Source organism: Xenopus tropicalis, chromosome 6 (assembly GCF_000004195.4).
Source record: "Xenopus tropicalis strain Nigerian chromosome 6, UCB_Xtro_10.0, whole genome shotgun sequence".
Lineage (NCBI taxonomy): Eukaryota > Metazoa > Chordata > Amphibia > Anura > Pipidae > Xenopus > Xenopus tropicalis.
This window is the reverse complement of record NC_030682.2, coordinates 76,615,669-76,639,711: the sequence shown is the minus strand read 5'-3', so window position 1 is coordinate 76,639,711 and position 24,043 is coordinate 76,615,669. Positions and strand designations below refer to the sequence as shown.

The 24,043-nt window shown below is 38.7% G+C and overlaps 1 protein-coding gene across 1 annotated transcript in view; it reads left to right on the top strand.

Annotated features, from left to right (window-relative positions):
• Positions 1-24,043, top strand: part of tmeff1 (transmembrane protein with EGF like and two follistatin like domains 1) — a 139,395-nt gene that overhangs the window by 31,208 nt on the left and 84,144 nt on the right. The window contains exon 2 of the mRNA NM_001100268.3: positions 22,375-22,487. Coding sequence (NP_001093738.2) covers positions 22,375-22,487 — 113 coding nt within the window. The remainder of the gene's footprint in view (positions 1-22,374; positions 22,488-24,043) is intronic.

Here is a 24,043-nt window from a genome sequence, read left to right as displayed (position 1 = left end):
AAAAAGGGCTAGTAAGTTGTTTCCCTGACAACAGATACTCTTTAATGCTCAGCATTTTGTCAAGTTAAGTTCTCTTAAATATACAAAGGTACCACATTATCAATAAAGGTGCTATCTTTATCAAACAATTTACCATGAAGAATTATGTCTTGGTACTTACATGCAGAGGCTAGAACCACAGTTTTTTGCTAGTTGTAAGCTTGGTGGTTGGGAAAAACATAAAAACATACAATATGTAGTTGTATCCTTTTTGAAAAATATTTGCATACCTACAGCTCTAAGGAACTGAAGAGGACAAAAACCTGCTTCCATTTCAGTATTACTTTAATTTTAATATTTTTAAAGGAATACTGTCATGGGAAAACATGTTTTTTTCAAAACGCATCAGTTAATAGAGCTCCTCCAGAAGAACCCTGCATTAAAATCTGTTTTTCAAAAATGCAAACAGATTTTTTTATATTTCATTTTAAAGTTTCACATGTCGCTAGTCATATTCATTTTCCCAGGGTGCCACAGCCATGTGACCTGTGCTCTTATAAACTTCAGTCACACTTTACTGCTGAGCTGCAAGTTGGAGTGATATCATCCCCCTCCCGGCAGCCGATCAGCGGAACAATGAGAAAGTAGCAAGATAGCAGGTCCCATATCAGAATAGCACTCAATAGTAAGAAATCCAAGTCTGGCTTGGGACTTGGGAGTAGGAGAAACAATAGGTTATTATTAAATAACATATTAAATAAATTATTTTTATTATTTAAAGCATTTCTAATATGTAGCGCTGAATCTTTCTGAAAGCTCAGAATCAGTCACAATGCACTGAGATGGCTGCCTACAATATTACAACTTAAAAAAATAAATTTGTTGTTTTGTGAATAACATTTTAACTGGTAGTGTGAAGTATTTGCTATGTAAACTGTGTAATTTAGAAAGGATACTCACCCTCTATCTCCTACATTTGCAGAATGGTTTTATGCATCCCTCAGGGGGGCCTCTGTACTCTTGGGTCCCCAGCAGCGGCCAGGACTGTTGTCTCTCTCTTTTTTTTTTTTAACCATCATTGGCCAATTTGGCAATACACTTGTGGGTTGTGTAAATAAAGTAACTTTCTAGAAAGTAACTTTATGGGATCATAATTTGTATAGCTTATTCTTGTATAAACCATCCTATAGAAAAAAGGAAGATAACCATGATACTCACACTACCCTTGGCTAAGTATGAACCTCACAGCCAGACATCCCAGCAATCTGAAAGTAAATTAAATATATGTCTGGTTGGGATGATATATTAACAAAGTATTCTTTCTTTGCACTTTTAATTTAACTGCACCTAACTATAGGTCTTTAAAAACTGCTGTCTACCTATTTTTTGGGAAACTTCTAATTGACTAGGAAAGCGATAATAGCCTGCTGCTATGGAGCCCAGTAAAAAATGGACACAGTCATTTTTTAAGGATGTCTAAGAATCTTGTAATTGTTGTGCATAAATCTGTGTGCTCAAGAAGTAATTTTAACAAGTCCAATTACAAAGTTTAAAATGCTAAAGAGCACTAAATTTGTGGCACAATATGCTGGTGATGTAATATGGTTTTGTTCTCGTTCTACTCCTAAAAGCTTTGGATTGATGGCTAAAATTCACTAAGTGCTGCAAACGAGCCCTGCACTTACTATCTGCCCTATTTGTTGTCATATGCCTCATTTAAAAATCTTGTATTATAAAATATAAAATGTACCAGTCCAAGTGACAGCACACAGGAATTTGCACAACTATATTAATCAGACAAAAGTGAGGTTTATTGTGTACTGTATAATATACACAGTTATATAGAATGGATAATAAGAAACCTTAGTCAGAACCTCATTTTGCTGTTTAACCATGTTTCACCATGATTTTATGTGACTTCACATATTGCTAACTGTGTTTACACGTTATATAAACATGCATAAAGAAGCTTGGGAAGTTTTGTTCTTTAGTCTATTTCTGACTGGGAGATGCTTGGTGTTTTGTAGTATCATTAGATTAGTATTTTGTGTTTCCTTTAACATTGTAATTGTATACAAAGAAACAGCTTGGGGTCACATTTACTTTTAGACAAATAGGCACCTCATTCTGTCCCCTAACTGATTTAATGATAGTATAAAGCTTTCTGCTCTAGGCTCTGCATTAAGCTTTGCCTCTTGCAGCAGCTACTCGCTACTACATATTTGGATCAGAGGCGTGTTTATTGGCTTTTTATAGCTGTTATAATATTGCAGTACCAAGTAGTTGCTTATTTAGTTACAGTTGGTATTTGGAAACTTGAAAATCTTTCTAGTTGGTTATATTCTAAAAGTTACAAGGAAATACTAATTTCAATAAAAATGAGCAGAAAACGGGGTAAATGTATAATATATAATAAATGTATAATATATAATAAATGTATTTAATTCTTCTAAGTGACTGATTATGTAGACCATTCTGGAATAATATTATACTACTAATACTATATTATTAACATTATTAGATTGTTAGATATATAGAGTGGATTAAAGGTCTTTCCTTGGTGAACTTATACCTTTTTTAGGAACTCTATAAGAATAAAGTGCCTTGCTTAAATCATTGTCTTACCCATGGTGGTCAAACAAGCTCATCTGGTGTAGCTTTTCTTTAATAATTTTTTTTGCATGTAATTACCCATCAGTACCTGGCTCCCATTTGACATAGTGTCTTGACAAATTGCTATATACGCTTGCTGGTACTGCTCCATGCTCACATTTCTTTTTCTTTGCAGTTTTTTGCACAAGCACCTTTCATGCTCTTGGTTATTATCAAAACATAACTCACAAAATACAGCATTTAGTTGTAAAGTTTCTGAATACTTTAAACAGCCCAACGCTGGTTTAGGCAAATGCCATGTGTAGAAAACACCAATCCATTGAAACAACACAACTGTCCAGATAGGCATGAATAATTTTGGGAGAATCACAGTGCTACTGTTATGTTACCTGTTTGAGGTATTCTGTAATTTGTAATCGGTGATGCACTGCATACATGGCCTTTTAAGGATGACCATTGCCTTGGTCAATAATGACTAAAGTAGTACCTGATATCTGCCCCTGTATGGTTACCTTTAAAGTAATGTTCTGTTATTTTAACTAGAGTCCTTTCCATTCTAGTTTGAATAGTCTATTACATAGCTTTATAATGTATAATTTTTTGGTCTGAAGAGACATTTAAAGCATCCTATTGTTTGCTGCTGAAAGTAGATATTTGCTTTGCAGCTTTGATATTTCAAGATCCCTTTTTTCTTTGATGTCATTCACTTATTGCATGAGAGGATTTTTTTTCTATTACTATTCTTGCAGAGACGACATTCTGTCTGGGGCTGACTGAAAGGAAATGCCTAGAGGCGTCCGTCACCTCTTGCCCCACAAATAAAGGCTCTGCTAATAAAATAAAGCCACGCACATGCTCACTTTACCATTTATTATGCATATGACAAAGGACTACAATAGACCTGAAAGTTGTATTCTGATATTTAATTACATGTACTCTAAAGCTTACAAACCAGAATCCTAATGGTTGCTGTAAATGCATATCAAGCTGCAGTGCAAATATCCTACAGCTTTTATATTTTTCCCACTCTTAAAAAATATAGCAGCTCATTTTGTTGAGGATCTCAGAGAACAGTAACAGACTCAGCAGAAATGCTGCTTTGATCCCAGGAGGATTTTAAATTTCCGCCCATTACCAATCAGTGGTTTCACCTATTGATTTTCTGAAATTGCACTGTGCTATTTTTCCTTAATATTAGCTTCTGTAAAGCTTGTGGCTCTCTGTTTAGCAGAAAAATAAATGTGAAGGCTTATTGTTAAAAACAAAATCTAATCCCATTTCTTTTCCAATAGGTTGTTACACTCTTGGGTCACATATACTGTATGGAACCTGATTAAAAGCCCATGAGATTTGGTGTGTTGAAACATCATGCCAAGGGTTGAATGCCAGTGTCAGTACTGATTAGAATCATGAAACTAGGGGGGCAAGAAACATACTGTAAGGCGCTCTGCCGGGCCGGCGCGTTCTCCTACCTTAGTTCGCGCCGGCAGACGCGCTCTGGTATGGGCCCACACTTCCGGGTTCGGCGGGGACGGCGCGACGGTACTGCGCATGCGCGATGGCGCGCGGACATGCGCAGTTGCGCGCCTTGAAGCCTTGGGCGCCATCTTTGTACAGGTTTTTAGTTCTTCCGGTTCCTTTCTGTTTTGGCGCCAAAATACTGCTATTTAAACCCCTTCCTTCAGTGTTTCATTGCCCAAGCTGGCTTCTGGTTTATTGTCAGTACCTGCTTAAGCATTTTGTTTGTTGTTTTCGGTTTTGACCTTTGCCTGTACCCTGACCACGATTTCTGCTACCTGCCTCGACCTTTTGCCTGTGCCCGACTACGATTCTTGCTACCTGCCTCGACCTTTGCCTGTACCCCGACTACGATTCTGCCTTGCCTTGCCGGTACCCCGTTTTTGTCTGAACTCTGAAAGTTTGCAGGACCCCAGCTTGGACCGCAGCAGAAAGTTCCGGGGCCCCAAAAGGGCATCGGTGAAGACCGGGAAGGGCTGGGAGTTCCTGTTATACCGTAAGAGTCAGACTTTGCATCCAGCGGTCGCACACTGGTTCCTAACTAACTTGAACGTTATACATACATTAGCACATAGCATTGCGCTTGTTCATTAATCATTAATATTCAGTCAAAACACTTGTTTTAATTTAAATCAGCAGAGGATATATTACTATATTAGTTACATTACTGCTTTATATCCCAGGAAGGGATCTGTATACTCCCAAAATACATTTTTTACAACAAAGCGATTAAAAAAATATATATAATATAAGTACACACAAGTGCATCACAATATGTGAACACCAAACTTGGTGGGTACAAAGTCTCTCTGTTGTTATTTCTGGTCCAGGTGCATTAATAGGATTAAGATCTTACTGCACACCTGACAGTGTCCTGCACAATGTGCAGAGACCCAGTCGTATTCTATTTCTTTGATAATAAAACTAGGAAAACTATACCCCCAAAACAGTGTAGGTCTCTATAAAAATATACCACATAAAACAGCTCATATGTAAAACCCTGCTTTTCATACAAAACATGTTAGGTCACATCAGCCAATTGAAGTTCAGCCTTTTACTCCCAGGACTTCTTTCTGTTACAGTTAGAGCTTCATTATTTCTGGTCAGGGGATCTCTGAGGGAACGCACAGATCATCACCTTTTCTCACTGCAACCCAAAAAATAATATATTATGTTCCCCTGAGTAGGATAATATGTGCCATGCAAACACTGTGTATATATGGGTCTGAATTAGCTGTTTAAAACTTAATGTAATAGCTGCAGTTCATACAGTGGTGTGAAAAACTATTTGCCCCCTTCCTGATTTCTTATTCTTTTGCATGTTTGTCACACAAAATGTTTCTGATCATCAAACACATTTAACTATTAGTCAAAGATAACATAATTGAACACAAAATGCAGTTTTTAAATGAAGGTTTACGTTATTAAGGGAGAAAAAAAACTCCAAATCTACATGGCCCTGTGTGAAAAAGTGATTGCCCCCCTTGTTAAAAAATAACTTAACTGTGGTTTATCAATTTCAATTTTCAATTTCAATATCAATTTCTGTAGTCACCCCCAGGCCTGATTATTGCCACACCTGTTTCAATCAAGAAATCACTTAAATAGGAGCTACCTGACACAGAGAAGTAGCCCAAAAGCACCTCAAAAGCTAGACATCATGCCAAGATCCAAAGAAATTGAGGAACAAATGAGAACAAAAGTAATTGAGATCTATCAGTCTGGTAAAGGTTATAAAGCCATTTCTAAAGCTTTGGGACTCCAGCGAACCACAGTGAGAGCCATTATCCACAAATGGCAAAAACATGGAACAGTGGGGAACCTTCCCAGGAGTGGCCGGCCGACCAAAATTACCCCAAGAGCGCAGAGACAACTCATCCGAGAGGCCACAAAAGACCCCAGGACAACATCTAAAGAACTGCAGGCCTCACTTGCCTCAATTAAGGTCAGTGTTCACGACTCCACCATAAGAAAGAGACTGGGCAAAAACGGCCTGCATGGCAGATTTCCAAGGCGCAAACCACTTTTAAGCAAAAAGAACATTATGGCTCGTCTCAATTTTGCTAAAAAACATCTCAATGATTGCCAAGATCAATATCTTGTGGACAGACGAGACAAAAGTTGAACTTTTTGGAAGGTGCGTGTCCCGTTACATCTGGCGTAAAAGTAACACAGCATTTCAGAAAAAGAACATCATACCAACAGTAAAATATGGTGGCGGTAGTGTGATGGTCTGGGGTTGTTTTGCTGCTTCAGGACCTGGAAGGCTTGCTGTGATAGATGGAACCATGAATTCTACTGTCTACCAAAAAATCCTGAAGGAGAATGTCCGGCCATCTGTTCGTCAACTCAAGCTGAAGCGATCTTGGGTGCTGCAGCAGGACAATGACCCAAAACACACCAGCAAATCCACCTCTGAATGGCTGAAGAAAAACAAAATGAAGACTTTTGAAGTGGCCTAGTCAAAGTCCTGACCTGAATCCTATTGAGATGTTGTGGCATGACCTTAAAAAGGCGGTTCATGCTAGAAAACCCTCAAATAAAGCTGAATTACAACAATTCTGCAAAGATGAGTGGGCCAAAATTCCTCCAGAGCGCTGTAAAAGACTCGTTGCAAGTTATGGCAAACGCTTGATTGCAGTTATTGCTGCTAAGGGTGGCCCAACCAGTTATTAGGTTCAGGGGGCAATTACTTTTTCACACAGGGCCATGTAGGTTTGGATTTTTTTTCTCCCTAAATAATAAAAACCCTCATTTAAAAACTGCATTTTGTGTTTACTTGTGTTATCTTTGACTAATAGTTAAATGTGTTTGATGATCAGAAACATTTTGTGTGACAAACATGCAAAAGAATAAGAAATCAGGAAGGGGGCAAATAGTTTTTCACACCACTGTATACTCTAGATCAGTGCTGTCCAACTGGCGGCCCGCGACCCCCCTCTGTGTGGCCCCCCACCTGTCTGGCTGCTTTGATGGTTTACCCTTGTATAAGCTTTAAATGGTATCAGTATTGAGATTAACTGGCCCCCTGCATGGTTCTCACCTCAGATTCAGGCTGTAATTCACCTGTACGGTTCACACCTTTTAATCTTTGCATTGTTTACCCCCTGCAGTGTTCACACACCAGGCTCAGGCTGTAATCACCCATATTGTTCTCCTGTTCACACCTCAGGCCTGTGTGTAGGGAGCATAGGGTAGGCAGAGTATGGCACATAGGCAGCATAGGGCAGGAAGGGTATGGCACACACAGGCAGCATAGGGTAGGCAGAGTATGGCACATAGGCAGAATTGGTCAGGGAGGGTATGGCACAAACAGGCAGCATAGGACAGGGAGGGTATTGAACACGCAGGCAGGGTAGGGCAGAGTATGGCACACACAGGCAGGGTAGGGCAGAGTATGGCACACACAGGCATGGTAGGGCAGAGTATGGCACACATAGGCAGCATATGGCAGGTAGAGTATGGTACACAGGCAGGGTAGGGCAGAGTATGGCACGCACAGGCAGCATATGGCAGGCAGAGTATGGCACACACAGGCAGGGTAGGGCAGAGTATGGCACACACAGGCAGCATATGGCAGATACAGGCATCATGGGGCAGGCAGAGTATGGCACACACAGGTAGCATAGGGCAGGCAGAGTGCTACCCTATGCTGCCTGTGGGAGGTGAACCTGGCAGGGGTTTGTTCTGGGAGTTTGTTATCAGTTGGAAATAGCCAGTAAATGGTCCCTAAGGTGTGTAATTATGTACTGGGGGTTGCTGTGCTATCCACAGGGGAGGAGAAGTCATATGGATTTTAGGGTGTGTCTTAATATGACATAATATAATTATTTCACATATGAATGATGGTTGATATCCCTGCAGTGAGGACCAAGCATTTGGGTTTTTGCTGCACTACCACCATTGTGATAAAATGGGTGTGGTTTGAAGTGGGTGTGGTTTAAAAGGAGGGAGTGGCTTCCATTAGCGGCCCTCCACCATGTATGCACGAGAAATTCCGGCCCTCGGCACCGCAGAAGTTGGACAGCACTGCTCTAGATCCATCTGAGAAAGTTTTCAGGGGGAGGGGCATTTCTTCTATCTACAGTGTGAGTCACATGGGAGCATGCTGACATCATCAGCTAGACTTTTCCCTTACTATTCACTTATTGGCTGACATTGGATGTGTACCTGTTGCTTCCGATTTTTTTTCACTAAACTTTATTGCAACTGCATCTTGTTGATCTTAGCATTTCTTTACCAGATTTGATGAGCATTTCTAATCTTTTTTGGGATTTAGGTAATCAGTCTTTGGTTTTCCTAAAATAGCCTACTAAATAAAACTGTATGATAAAAAATGACTGTTTAAAACTCTTTTTTGCCTGGGCAATATTTTTTTTTCTTTTATTATAAAATTTCTCTATATATACTCCCAAACATGCAAAGAAATAGTTATCTAGCGTGTGTAGCTTCTGCTGGTTTGAGGAGTCTACCCCATTCAGTATGACACAATACATTACCCTGCCTAGTTCTAGAGTTAATTTGTCCTGTTTGTATGATCTGCCCACCCCCACTCCCCACTATGTCTAGTGCAGTAAAAGCAGCTGTATTTGTATCAGGAGACATAGTAGCAGCCACTTGCTCCCTCCCTCTCTCTGAACATTCATGGCAGGACAAGTTTGCCTAAAAACAATAGAGGGGCCCAGCAAAACTGTTTTTTGTGATCAGACAAGACCAAGATAGGATAGTAATTGTATAGAGCAATCTACCACACCTCAACAGTGAAGCATGGTGGTGAAGCATTACCTCCGCCAATCAGTACAGTGTCAAAAATATTGTGAGATCCAAATTACAAAATAGCAATATTAAGTGCTCTAATCCGGTTAGCCACAAAGACAGAGCTGGATGGATTTTTTTTGTTTAAAAAAAAAAAAATTGCTAGCTAGTCCCTCCCTTTATTCATATATGGCTAGAAGAGCTGGGGAATAGAAGAGTAACTGAGAGGTAGGGGAAAATGTCTTTATTTTAGTGAGGGGATGGGGGTCTTAACTGTAACTATCTGCTGGGTTATAATAGAGTGTAGTTTAAAAACTAATCTGCATTAGTTCCAGAATTAATGATAAAAATGTTTACCAATGTTTAAAGCTCATAGGGTTGATTCACTAAAGGTCGATATTTCGAGCGCTATCTATAGCATGCGTTAAAAATTTTATCGTGTCTAATTTTTTGCATCTTAACGCACAATTCACTAAAAGGATACTTGCGTTAATTTAGACGTGATGCTGTTTGCGTTATTTAAGTCGCAAAGACTATATTCGTGCGGTATTTGACAGAACGTGCGCTAATGAACCCATCGTGCACAAATAGTCGCTGCGTTCGAAAAAATGCACGCCATATTAGCCATACACGGCATTACTTTCGTAAAACTACTTTTAAGAAAATGACCATTTCACTGCAAACTGGAGGATGCCAACACATACTTGAATAAATAACACTGCAAAGTTCATATTTTATTGCCAAAAGCTCATTAACTGTACTTTTCTATAATTACCGCCTGCCTCAAGTAGGTGTTATTTTTCGCACAGACAAATGCAATATTTAGTGCATCTAAGTGTTTGTGAATCATGAGTTAGTATTATTTCTGCGTGCAAATTAACGCAATGCATGAAAATTAACGCATGCGGTAGCGCGAAACTTAACGCATGTGATATGCAACTTAACGCATGCGATAATACTTTAGCGAATCGTGCGTTTTTTTCGCGCCAATTTTAACGCAAAAAAACCTGCGATAAAACTTATCGACCTTTAGTGAATCAACCCTCATATGTTACATTTCATTATAGTCAGGACAGGTAACTTTGCTGGGTTCAGGTGGAAAATGCTATGTGTGCCTTGAGCCAAAGTGTAAAACCATAATAATTATAACAATGATTTATTTTTATTATAATGTGAATTCTTTTTAACCTCTAGAACAGGGGTCTCATACCTTTTTTTTCCCGTGAGCAACATATGAATGTAAAAAATGTTGGGGAGCAACATAAGCATGAAAACATTTCTTAGGGGGTGACCAATAAGGGCTGTGATTGGTCATTTGATAGCCCATTATGACAGGAGGCTCTGCTTGACAGTACACATGGTCCTAATGCCTCCAAATCTTGTCTTCAAGTCAGAAATTCAAAAATTGAGCAACATGTTGCTCACGAGACACTGGTAGATAACTAGAGAGACCATTTCTGTACTAAATGCTGTAATATGCTCTCTGATTTATTTTATTTTCCTTAAAATTGGATTACCCCAATCTTATGAGATTTATGTTGCTGTGTGTCAGAGGAGAAATGGAAACAACAGCATCTCCTGCTAGACATAGAATATAAACCTTCATGCCAGCCAAAAAATATGATATTAAAGCATATTAGATGTTTGTGGAGACATCCCTGCCAGCCATAGATGTTTAAGCTCCATACCCAGGAGTCTCAATTTCTTTAGTTTGAAAGTTGATCTAACACCTCTTGGCACATTTTCTACCTAGAGAGAGTTTTATAACAGCTAATTACCAATGTATTAATAACTCCACATTATAAATAGGCAAATTCACATACTCCCATTATGAAAGCACACGTGAATGCACTTTAATTGCTTGTTGGCCATTTCAGAGAAAACTCTCTGCTTAACTCATCTTCATTACTCTCTGATGGCATTGACAGGATATTGTTTAGTCTGTGAATAGAGCTGTTTACAAATTGGTAAGCGATTTAAAATGCCTTTTTTAAGTAGGTCTCCGTGGGTGAGCACAGCAGGCTAACATTGATGAAATAATGAGCTGGGTCACTTTTAATTTTCTCCAGAATGTTTGTTTTTCATTAGTAATAATCCTTCAGGTGTTCTTTTTTCCCATTTTCATACACATTGGGTTTTCATTAGCGTGAGTTTTTTTCTGTATTAGGTGTTATGCCTTCCTGATGTGAGTGGATCATAAAAGTCAGATGGGGAGATTGTGGATGTTTTGTTGCCCCACTGTTTTGTAGCTTGTTGGGTGGGGGACAAAATGCTTAAATTTACACTTTGTGCCATTGCCATAGAACAGATGAATTTAATTGTTATTCAGTAACAAATGAACAAATATCCCGCACTAGCTCTGTAAACTTTCTGCATTTTTTTAATGATTTCATCAGTTCTGGGTCACAACACACACATGCTGTTTAATAGCAAGAGTATAAAATTAACTGGGGTCTTGACTTTTTTTCTATGCCTCAAAGGACATATTTGGTTTTAATCATGAAAAGCATGCTTTCAAAAATCTCAAGGAAATCGAGCAGGGAATATTGTACAATAGTTCACACAACATGCAACTGTTACAAGAGCGAGGAAATGGCTGAGAGATTCAGAAAGGGAAAAAGAAGTATGATTAGAAACAAATAGCTGCCTAAAGGATGTCTTTTTACACCAACGAAATGACCCAGCAGAAAGTATGTGAATAAAAACATAGCTGTTAAAAAAATTACTGAGTGAGGAAGGCTCACTGGCTTTTGATGAAATTAATGCACAGTTTGTGTGTGTGAGGACACATACAGTAGGGACTGATCTGAAAGATCTCTATACAGCACTCTGTGCCGTGTTGGCAATATATGAATAAATATATTAGTAATATGTATCAGGTGTTTCCATTTATGACTAGTTATTACTCTAATTGCAAGTAAAAGTGCAGAACTGTTGTTTCATTTTACAGTGCTTTATTTATTAAAGCACACAGAGTGGCTCATTCACAGTGGAAGAAGAAGGGAGCTGAGTTTCATTAAGAACCACTGATGTTTAATTAGGGTTGGTAACTATTTGGTTTTGCATTAGCAAGAGAGGAAAGCCCTGTGTACAAGAGTCATGATTTTGTTTTACCCAAAATGCACCTTGCCATTGCTGATTTGTGTGCTGCTCCCTTGGGCACTACCATGCTGTCCGGCAACACAACGTACAGGTGGGGCAGCATCTTAAAAAGCAGAAGCATCTTAAAAAGCATTAGGGGCCCTGTACTTCTGCCTGCTCAGGTGCTTTCTTGCACATCAGACATGCGCTTTACTGTTTGCAGTGTGCAGTACCACCAACTATGGGCAGGGTTACAAATACTAAGTACATTGGGGCTCAGATTTGCACCCCATAAAATACTCTTACTTGCACCCTTGCTTTTAGCACATGAGCCCTAATGTCTTTCCTTTATATTACAGCTTGTGCTCGGGAGAGTTATTCAATTACTGCAGTACAGTTTACTGGAAAACTGACAATTAGCATAATTACAGGAAGTGTAGATAGTTCATCTTTAAAATAGGACTACATTTAGTTTGAATGTTAAGCATTTATTTTGCTGAAGGGAGCCTGGAAGTGCACTTGCCATTACAGAGTTCTGCTGTCCCAGGTGGCACAGATGAGGCAGAGATTGTAATGCTGGTAGATGCTTAGGAGGAAAGAAGAGTATCGAGGGAGGTATGTCCCATGGTACCTTTTGTAAGCATTAAAGGCAAAATACAACCTAAGCCTTTCAGTAAAACACATTTTCTTTATCAAAGTGGAGCAGCCACATTATTACTAAACAGGACATTCACTTAATTCACTGACCAGTAAATCTGTGACTTTCTTTGACCATGATTTCTAATGAAAAATGATTGAATGCTTGCTTCTTTTTCAAAAGTTTTATCTTTTGAAATAGCACTTTTCTATGACTATGATAACATTCTGTTTCTATACAATGTATCTTTTTACAGGTTTTTTTTTTATTGAAGAGCATAATATCTACTGAAACTGATACATGCTGTGGATTTAATAATAAAAAAAAGTTCAGTGTGACTAAATAAATTTGGCTAAATACAAACAGTTTAGGATATTTTCTGCTTAAAATTGCTGCCTTACAACCCAGGGATCTTGAGTTTGATTCTGCCCTGGAATCTGAACCTAGGTTGTATGGTATTAATGTGGTTTTTACTCTGGGTACTCTGGTTTGTGCCCACACTCCAAACATATAGACACGTTAATTGCATCCTGATTATGTTGACCACCATGTGTGTTTCAGCAAAATAAAGGAAACAATATTGGTAAAGAATTCAGTTGTATTAACGGTTTGCTACATGTTACAAGCTAGATTTGGAAATATTATTATGCTTTATTTTCTTTTCTTGCTTTCATCACATTTATTAAGTAAGTTGTTGTGATATGTGTTGGTGTCAGAGCCATCTGATTTCACATGTTGAGGCCCCTCATATTCTTGGTGTAAAATATTCCATATAGAGTTGTCCAAACACCTGTACCTTCAAATCAATACTCAGCAGTGAGGCACCAGATATGAGAGAGTCTTTGATTTCTTGATAAATACCTCTTTTCATTTATAAAAATTGCAGCTGTCAGTGGCAGTCTGCAGATTCCATTAAATGTCTCTTGTGGTTCAAAAGGTCAGTTTCCAGACTTTTAGCAGGTGTTGATTTTATAAACATGCTCAGAGCTCAAATTCAACAATGAAGACTCTCACATTTTACGGAAATTCAACCCAACTAGATTAATTAGAAGTAAAATAAATGGGAAAAATCTGTTATAATGTGTTTTATCTGTGTGGAGGAATAATAAAGATGAGATATTCATAAAGATAAAAAAATCCACTCATGTTTTTTGTTTTTTTTTAAAAATCAAAGAACTTTTACAGCCATACATTGCAGTTTATAGATTTCCACAGTTGGATCTTAGGTCTCATAATTGTAGTCGATTTCGAGAAAATAATCACATGAGCACAGATGCTTCTGTCATTAGCACAGGTGGATCTGTCAGAATGAATTACTGACTAATTATTCCAACTGGGTTTCTCGAACAGTATCCTGCTGCTGAAACTTCGTTCCAGCCTAGGCATGTGTACACTTTTTCATGTGCAAGCCCTTGTGTAGATGAATTTTCTGAAATGATTCTGATTTCTTTAGTGGATTAGTGATTTTTTTAGGAAGTGCTTTCCTGTGTGGTTCCTATTCTTTTGGCCAAACCTGTTCCCTTTTTAAAGTTCATGGCATGGTGGTCCATGCTAAAAAAAAGTAAGAGAAATTAAAGCCCAATAAGAGGAACAAGGCAAACAATTTTCTGAAGAAATATCATTGTAATTAATTACTAAGCATAGTAAATTCTGACATCTGGGTAATCTGTAGATGGTATGCTTGGTTGGCAAAAAGTCAGTGCTGGAGACATTGCCAACGATAGTTGAAATGGCAACTAAATGTGTTGCTAGAAAAACTGGAGTCACTAGTAGTGATGCATAAGAGACTCTCATTAACTGTTGTGAGTCTATTTATAAGCAGCATCGCTTGCAATGTATAGGCATCCCATGTTGCCAGAAAGCATGGAGAAGGATATTGGACATAGAAATTTCATTGTATAGATTGCTTTGTGGTTACAGGAAGTTTGTCAGGTTGCTCCCCAAGTTTTACAGAATTGTTGACTAGTCATTAAGATCCTACTCCCACACCAGCAATCTTCATGGTAAAAAAAAAAAAAAAATTATGATAGAAGAGTACTAATATAGTGTTAATTTTTATATGAAGAACATTTAATAAAAAGGTTGCTTCTTGGCATGAACGGAAACACAGGTTACTACCATATCCGACATTTTCATTCCATTTTGATTTGAACTACCATATCCAGCATTTTCATTCCATTTTGATCTGAACTATACAGACTGGATTCTGTCTTATTCACAAGAGAATTAAAGTATACTTTGATAAAGCAAAAAGCTACAAAATATGTGCCTTACAGTTAGAAACCTGCATTCACCACACATTTTAGGAAAAAGGGGGATTATTCAGTGTTTTAAATAAATAATTTGCTAATTAACATAAACATGTAAGGAGGGTTGAACGTAGATATAACTTCTTTTTTAATTAAAAAAGCTGAATTATAAGAAGCTAAATAAAGATTGTTTGCATCTAGGTGCTAATTCTGCAGCACAGATGGATGCACAATGCATTGTGCCTGATCCTGTGCTTTCAGATAGAGCCAGCTTTACAACATTAGAACTGCTTTCGGATAACCTATTATTTCTCCTACTACATGTAACTGGAGGAGTCATGAGCCAGACTGCAGAGGGGAAAGGGAGGCTCAAATTTGCAGCCCAGCAGTAAAGATTGACTGAAGTTTATCAGAGCACACGGCAAGTCCCATGGCTGTGGCACCCTGGGAAATAAAGAATATGACTAGCTTCATGTTAAATATTAAAAAATCTGTTTGCACTTTTGAAAAACACATTTCAATACAGGATTCTGCCAAAGAAGCTTTATTAACTGATGCACTTTGAAAAAAAACTTGCTTTCCCATGACAGTATTGCTTTAAAGCAGTGCTGTCCAACTGGCAGCCCCTGGGCCCTGATTGTTTGAACCCTCCCCTATAAGTCTTGCTGGTGTAACTTAGTGTAAGATTTAAATGGTATCAGTATTGAGATTAACTGGCCCCCTGCATTGTTCACCTCAGATTCATGCTGTAAGCCTCTTGACATTGTCTACACCTGTAAACCCCTGTATTTTTCACATGTGTAAGCCCGTGTTTACACCTGTAAGAACCTGCATTTTTCACACTGGCAAGCACCTGCAGTGTTACACCTGTACATCCCTGTATTGTTCACACCTGTAAGACCTCAGACTCAAACTGTAAGCCTGTCTGTCCTGTGCTCCCTGTGTGTGTCATACTCTGCCTGCCTTATGTTGCCTCTGTGTGCCAAACTCTGCCTGCCCTATGCTGCCTGTGTGCCATACTCTGCCTCCCTACCCTGCCTGATTGTGCCATACTCTGCCTGTTCTGTGCTCCTTGTGTGTGCCATGCTCTGCCTACCCAAAGCTGCCTGTGTGTGCCATGCTCTGCCTGTCCTATGCTGTCTGTGTGTGTCATACTCTGCCTGATTGTGCCATACTCTGCCTGCCCTATCCTGCCTCTGTGTGCCATACTCTACCTGCCCTATGCTGCCTGTACCGTACTCTGCCTGCCGGCTATATTGCCTGTGTGTGCCATACTCTGCCTGCCCTACCCTGCCTCTGTGTGCCATACTCTGCCTGATTGTGCCATGCTCTGCCTGCCCTATCCTGCCTCTGTGTGCCATACTCTGCCTGCCCTATCCTGCCTGTGTGTGCCATACTCTGCCTGATTGTGCCATACTCTGCCTTCCCTACCCTGCCTCTGTGTGCCATACTCTGCCTGATTGTGCCATACTCTGCCTGCCCTATCCTGCCTGTGTGTGCCATACTCTGCCTGATTGTGCCATACTCTGCCTGCCCTATCCTGCCTGTGTGTGCCATTTCTGCCTACCTGATGCTGCCTGTGTGTGCCATACTCTGCCTGACCTGCATTTGTAAATAGTTGTTAGAGGGTCCCTGAGGGTTTAATTATGTACTAGGAGTCGCTGTGCTATCCTCTTCTTTCACAAATGAGTGATGGGTGATATTACTGCAGTGCACACCAACCATTTGTTTTTTTTTGGTGTGCTACCAAAATTAATGTGGGTATGGTCTTAAAAGCTCTTGTGATAACATGGGTGTGGTTTCAAGTGGGTGTGCTTAAAAACTAGCTTTTACCCTTCCAGCACGTAGGCCAGGAAAATTCTGACCCTTTCTACCACAGAAGTTGGACAGCACTTCTTTAAAGGACTGATTTTTATTCTCTACATATAACTGTGACTTTGAACTTGTATTCTTAAACTTGTTTTATAAAAACAATACAACACCATAGCTCCCAACTATACTGGCTTTCGTGGGACAGCTCAGCCCAAAGTCCCGGATTCTTACTGGAAATCCCTCGTTTCCCTTTGATCTCCTGCACTGAATGCATAATGCTTACTCAACACCTGCACTTAGATACATTTGTAACTAATAAGATAAACATGTCTCTTGGCAATTTCACCTTCAATAGCAAAACTGTAAAAAAACATAAAACAAGACCCCAAAACCCCCAGAAATGTGTTCAAACTTTACATAACCTGCTAAATTTTGTAAAATGGGAGTGATATTTGGGGGGGGGGTCTTTGTGTTTTTGAAATGTTGGGAGGTACTGTATTTTTTGCCGTATAAGACACACTTTTTCTTCCCCAAAACTGGGGGGGAAAAGTTGGTGCGTCTTATATGGCGAACTGTCTTCCTCTCTGTGCCGCGGCTCTCTGCCGCATCCTCACTTTTAAGGTTGCGCCCATGCGTACTGACGTCACACGCACAGGGCACAACCTTATAAAAGCACAGAAGCAGCTGGGAGCCGCGGCACAGAGAGGAAGACATCACGGGAGCCGGAGGCCGCTGGGGGTAGGTTAGGGGGGAAATGGAAGGTGCTTGGGGTTCCTGGGGGAAGCTGAAGAATGCTGGGGGTGCCGTGGGGGAGCTGGAGGATGCTTGGAGGCCCTGGGGGACGCTGAAGGATACTTGGGGGGGGGCCTGGGGGAAGCTGAAGGATACTTGGGGGGGCCCTGGGGGAAGCTGAAGGATACTTGGGGGGGCCTGTGGGAAGCTGAAGGATACTTGGGGGGGGCCTGGGGGAAGCTGAAGGATGCTTGGGGGGGGCCCTGGGGGAAGCCTCATTATGTGCGAGCCCAGTGACAATTAACTTTATACAGTTGATATAAAATATTTTACTACAGTATTTGGTTCAGAATCTTTTTTTTCTAGATTTTCCTCCTTTAAAATTGGGTGAGTCTTATATTCTGGAGCGTCTTATAGGGTAAAAAATACAGTATGCTTTCGATATAACATGCTCTTAGGGGCAGTTTTATCAAAATTTCAGATCAGAGTTCATCACAGAAATTCAGCCATTTTCTATTAATTTCTATGGGATTTTTAGAAGTATATATAGCAAACGGTGGACTTTCACCCTTAATGTAGCTGTTATTTTGTGTAATTATAATGTTCAATAATGCATACCTGCTTCATATGAATATTGCGCGTCCACCAATAATTGTTAATTGTTTTAAAAAAAAAAAAAAAAATTTCAGCAAATAGTCTTGTAAGAGGTAATCCATTTATGTTTGAATTAAGCCTGTGAATACATTGTGCTTGCACAGTTAACATTTGAGGCAGTAAAATGGAAGTGTGGGTGTGCTGGAAGGGGTCCCTAATACCTCACATATTTAGCACCCCTGCATAGAAGATTGCTATTGTTAGACAAATAAATCAAACCTGATCTGAATGGAGTAGGAGGCACAAGAGGAGGGTTTTTAACTCCTGCCCAACAGGAGTTATATCTATTATAATAGATTTTAGCTTTTGTGCTGATTCTGGATAAAAAAAAAATCACATATATGTGCATGCATTTATTGTTAGATTTTATTCAATATATTTCAGTGCTTCTAGGGATATCGTTTTAATTTAGTACTTTTCAGTAGCAGTAATGAAAACTCTGGATATTGTTTTTAGAAACATTGATTGCCGAGGCATTTGTGCTGGGTCAACTAGGTTGTTTCTCAAGCTGTACGGTCTCTTTCACACAGGGTTGGACTGGGCCATCAGGACACTGGAAAAAATCCCAGTGGACCCCGGGGTCCCACACCCGACCTTTGCCGGCCCTCCCCCGGATGACTATTCCTCCCCTGGCACATTAAACTTACGCACGCTCAGGGGAGGACATCAGTTGGGGGACCCTGCGGGGGGGGTTAGGGGGTGCGGGGGACGCGGCCGGTGGGGGCACCTGCAAGGCCCCTGGGACCCTGATAAAACACAAGGTTGCCACTATATAAAAACTTGGAAAAAGAATTAAGATAAAATGTTTATTTGCTGTGTACTATGGTGACCCATTGGCATTGCATTGATTTGCACATTGCATTGCTGCCTTATTCACTTTTTTTTGCTGCAATATGTTGTGTATTGTTCCTCCTTTTATGGGCCTGTAATTTGGGCCCAGGGGAGAAGAAATTGTATAAACACATTGGAAACTGAAATTAAAATAGTTTTCACTCTTTGTTAAAATATGTGTTATGTTTTGTCCTTTTTTATTTGAGGCCTGAAATTTAACAATTTCATCCCACTGTGCCAGTTGAGATGGCAATGCAGTTGAGTGGTAGCCCTAATAAAACTAATTTTATTAGGGCTACCACATACAATGCCTTAGCTTAACCACAAATCTATTACAATGACTTTGATATTAAGGTGCAATAACACTGCAATCAAATAACTATCAAAAGCAGGAAAAAATATCATGTTTGCATGTGTTGTATATGTGTTTCCTGCAAATCTTGAAAAAAGCTGTCATACCACATTTCCCTTTCGTACTGTGTCTCAGTGTATTTCAGTGTATCTCCACACTCGTTTTTATTAGTTATAATGATGAGAAGTGCCATAAACATCTGCCCATTTAGACTGTGTGTATCATAAATTTATCTTCAGATGAGTGTTACAGTTACAGTGGGTGGTGCTCATTAAAGAAGAATGAGGGTTACAATTTTAGGGTTCTGAGGCGCAGAGATGTGTTTGCCACGTCAGAGGTAACTAAACTCATTTGTTTTAATGTCCAAATTTCTGGGTTACACAACTGAGTAACAAAGAATCACCAAATAATAGGACTCCCAACATATACACACACACTTGCTGGCAAGTAAGATTTTGTTATAGGAATAAACATAAAAGGTCAGAAAGACTGGTTTATATGAAAAACAAGTGTTGTATTACAGGTTATGTACATTTTCTGCAGTGTCCTTCGCAATGACATACTGCAAAAAATTTGACAGTTAAAATTTGTTTTACACAACTAGAATATTAGCTTAAGTAATGCTGAGTAATGGCATAGTTTCCAACTTCTTTAAAAAAAATGTTTTGACATATGAAGCCTGAGTCGATTAACTGTGCCTTTTGTCTTTGGTTGTGCTATCAACATAGGCTCGCTGTCCTGCCTTGTTCTGCATTAAAATTGATGGAGAATTGTTGAAATTGGATGCTGGTTCCCTAGAGACCATAGGCCCTGGGCCCAGATAGACTCTATGGGCATGATAATTATGACTTGGTTTTTCATGTTAATAAAACACACGTTTTTTGTGATTTATTAAACCGTAGAAACCACTAATACAAAACCTTCCCATTTAAAAGCTGTCAAGCTCATGTAGAAGTCAATGAGAGTTTTCCTAGGCAAATTGTAATAATCTTTACTGTGGGTTTTAGAGGTTTTCTTCATTTGTAGGTCCATGAAGATTAGTAGGAAAACAAAAAACCACAAAAAAATTGTGGTTTTCTTGTCCTTTTGTTTTCGTTTCGCATTTTAGTTCATTCGTGCTTTTTCAATTTGGATCTTTTAATAAATCACTATACATTTGTGGTTTTCATGGAAAAAAGTAGATTAGTGGTTTAAAAAAAGCATAAAACCGCTAAAATCAAAACATTAATAAATCTGCCCCCAAGAGATAACACAATGAAATATCTATTTTCAGTATAGCTCTTTTAATTTTCCCATGCTGAAAATTGTTTATTCTGCTTCTCTCAAACATGATGTGGACAGTGGTATTCTAAGATACTTGCAATAGTGCTCATTTTTTTTTTTGTCTGTATTTGTGCTTATTTACATCTTTTGATATGTAGTCAGGCTTGAAATTTCAACTGCTTGTGTTTTGTTTCTCAGGCTTATTAGCCTAATAGCTAGGTGCCAGTTAGAAAGTCAGACTGGAAAATGAATGGCAGAGGACATGAACAGAAAAGATAAAATGTTCAAAATAAGAATGGCATTGAAACAGAAGCATCAAAGCCTGTTTTTTTGGTTCCTGGGGTTTGTGTCCCCCAACAAACAAAAAACATATTTAAAGAATTTTGTAGCATGCTTTCGTACTCTATGGAACCTACAGCTAACTAAATTAGCAGAAACAGTATTTTTGTTGCATTTAATTTTGGTCACTATGTAAACCAAAGTTCAATGCATTACTTACTGTAAAAATACTCTTTTATTAGATCCATTCAGAACTGACCACTATCTTTCAAGACGGACGTTGTAGAATGTCTTAGATTTGGTTTGTAATGCTAAGGAATAGTAGAACACTACAGTTATACAGGCACTGTCTGAGGAAAGTATTTTAAATTATCTCTCAACATCTGTGTGAAATCTAAGGCTGATGTCCCATGGAGAGATTTAGTCGGGCATTATAGATCTTTGCTACTGCGTGTGTTTAATCTCTCCAAAATGCCTTTCCTCCGGCAGCAATGCGAATCACTGCTGGAAAGGCAAAAGACACCAGAAAGTTGCCAGCGGAAAAGCATTTCGGAGAGGTTAGTCGCCCACTGTAGCAGAGATCTATCGCAGGCGACTAAACTGCTCCGTGGGACATTAGCCTTTCCACCAGCAATTCATATTGTTGCCGGTGGAAAGGCATTTAGGAAAGATTAATCACCCACGGTAGCAGAGATCTAATCACGGGCAACTAAATCATGGGCCTAAATTCCTTTAGAGATTATTTTTACTTAGATTACTTGGTCGTTGTGTTACTGGACTGCATATTCAACGGTGTTTATACTAACATCCCCAAAAGAGGCACAGGCCCGTAACTCAGGTGATGTATTGTGAGATGGAATTTGTTTATATTGTTTTTTTTACCCTGGGAAATTTGCTGTATGTTGCTCACAGGCATTTACTTTGCAATTTCTATGGAATATTCAATTCTTGGTCAACATACTTAAATCATGCGGGCAGACCTGATATTTACATGCTTATCTTTGAATGTAATACCCCTTCAATGTTACGTTACTTCAGTGTAACTCCTTATATGACATTTCTTAATATATGTGTTTTTAGGCTCATGCAAATTATTATTTTAAGTGCTGAAAATGAAAAACTCCCAGTAGTTTGTATTAATATGAAAATATTTTAAATATGAGGAGTTTCCTTGCAATTTCTTTATCTAGTAGAAATACAGCTATTATTATTACTACTGCTACTAATAACAATAACAAAATAATAAACTCTGTTATTCCTAACAGCTGTTCTATGAGATCTGCCCTTCTAGTATTATTGAGTCACATGAACTTGCCACTATAATTCTATCATATAATCATATAATTCCATGTAACCAAAAACAAAACCCCCTAACATAATTAATCTTTCTATAGAACGATGGTACCAAAATGTAATTGAACAAAAAGCAAACCCTTCCCAAGTAGCACCCACTGTGACATTGAGCTTCATTGAACCCACACCCTGCTTTATAAATTTGAAATCTTGTATGAATGTAGCCATTGGGATTAAAGAAATGAATGATAGAACTCACAAAATTAAGAAAACTGCTTTATCTATATATTGTTTTTAATGCCATATGCACAACTTTTTTGTTTCAGAACTGAGCTTGAGGGAGTCTGAAGTCCGACGAGTGTGTGATGAGTCTACATGTAAATATGGAGGAGTGTGCAAAGAAGAAGGGGATGTTTTGAAATGCATCTGCCAGTTTCAGGTAAAACATGCATTTTCTAAATTTCAGAAATCATATTCATATCAAACCTGGGAAGTGTAAATCTATCCATTTATCAATCTACGAATTTAGATTGAAAGTACGATTTGCGAAAATTCTGATAGTTAACGATAATTTCTGATGTGTGGAAATGTTACGAATGTTACAATCCGAAAATATTGTGGTACAATCCGAAAGTTACAAAATTTTCGTATCCAAACAATCGAAACGGCGCAAAAAACTTTCTGACTTTGAACCTTCAGTGCATGCTTTTGGAAGCCTCCCATAGGACTCAATGGCACTCTGCAGCTCCAACCTGGCAAAAGGAAAGTCACAATACCGAAGCTTGAATGAATTCTGAAACTTTCATACTTCTTGTGACAAATACGATTTTGTTGCACAAATTGACGCAAAGTACAAAAAAGTAGTGAAAAATATTGTAGAAAATACGCGAAAGTTTGAAACTTTCGAAAAAATATGAATTTTTAGTAATTGAACCTGTCATATTTTAATGAATGGACCCCTTTGTGTACATTTTTAAACACAATATAATTATGTATGAATTTTAAATCTGTAGCAATATCTATGTTAACCATTTTAAATGCCAGACAACAAAGAATCCAGCATTCCAGTGTTTCAGTTTGATCTGGGCCAGGAAACATAAAAATCATAAAGATCAAATCACCCCAGGATGTGTTTTAATAAAACTTAACATAGAAATATATACTTTAACATTCCAAAATATGACAATGTGACAAGGAAATATACACTCATGCACTCATGTTTAATAGAATAAAGCAGACAATATGCTCAGTATATTCTTTTCCATTATAAATGTAAGGAGTTCTGTATTCTGCTTTTAAAGTAGCTTAACATTTGTGGTTTTCTTCAAATGAAGAATACTTTCCACTTTCAAGTAGTGCTCATTCACAAAGTCTCGCTTTTCTCTACATCTTGCATCAGATTAAAAAAAAAAAAAGTAGGGTAGGCAGGGCTAATTTGCATTCTGAAATTGTAGGATAAAATAGCCCTTAAAATACAAATCGGAGGATGTACCAATCATACGAAAGTGACTTCCATTGTAGATCCACCAAGGATATAGTCAGATACACAATTCATGCGCAGATTTTATCGTTAGCTGAACTACATTTTCTAACGTGGCCAATCAACTAAGCGACCAATCGCCATGGTATGAAAATTATCGGGACAATAATTTGGAGCCCATACATCCTATGAAAATCGTACGAAACTACCTTACCTCATAGTAACATAGTGGGGCTGATTTACTAAGACACAAATTTGAATCCGAATTGGAAAAATTCCGATTGGAAAACGAACATTTTGCGACTTTTTCATATTTTTTGCGATTTTTTTCGGCGCCTATACGACTTTTCGGAAATTGTCGCGACTTTTTCGTTACCAATACGATTTTTGCGAAAAAACGCGAGTTTTTCGTAGCCATTACGATTCGCTCGTATCTTGTTGCGACTTTTTTGTATTGAGCGATCGTACGCGGCGGCCGAAACTTTCAGACTTAGCATGATTTTGGAAGCCTCCCA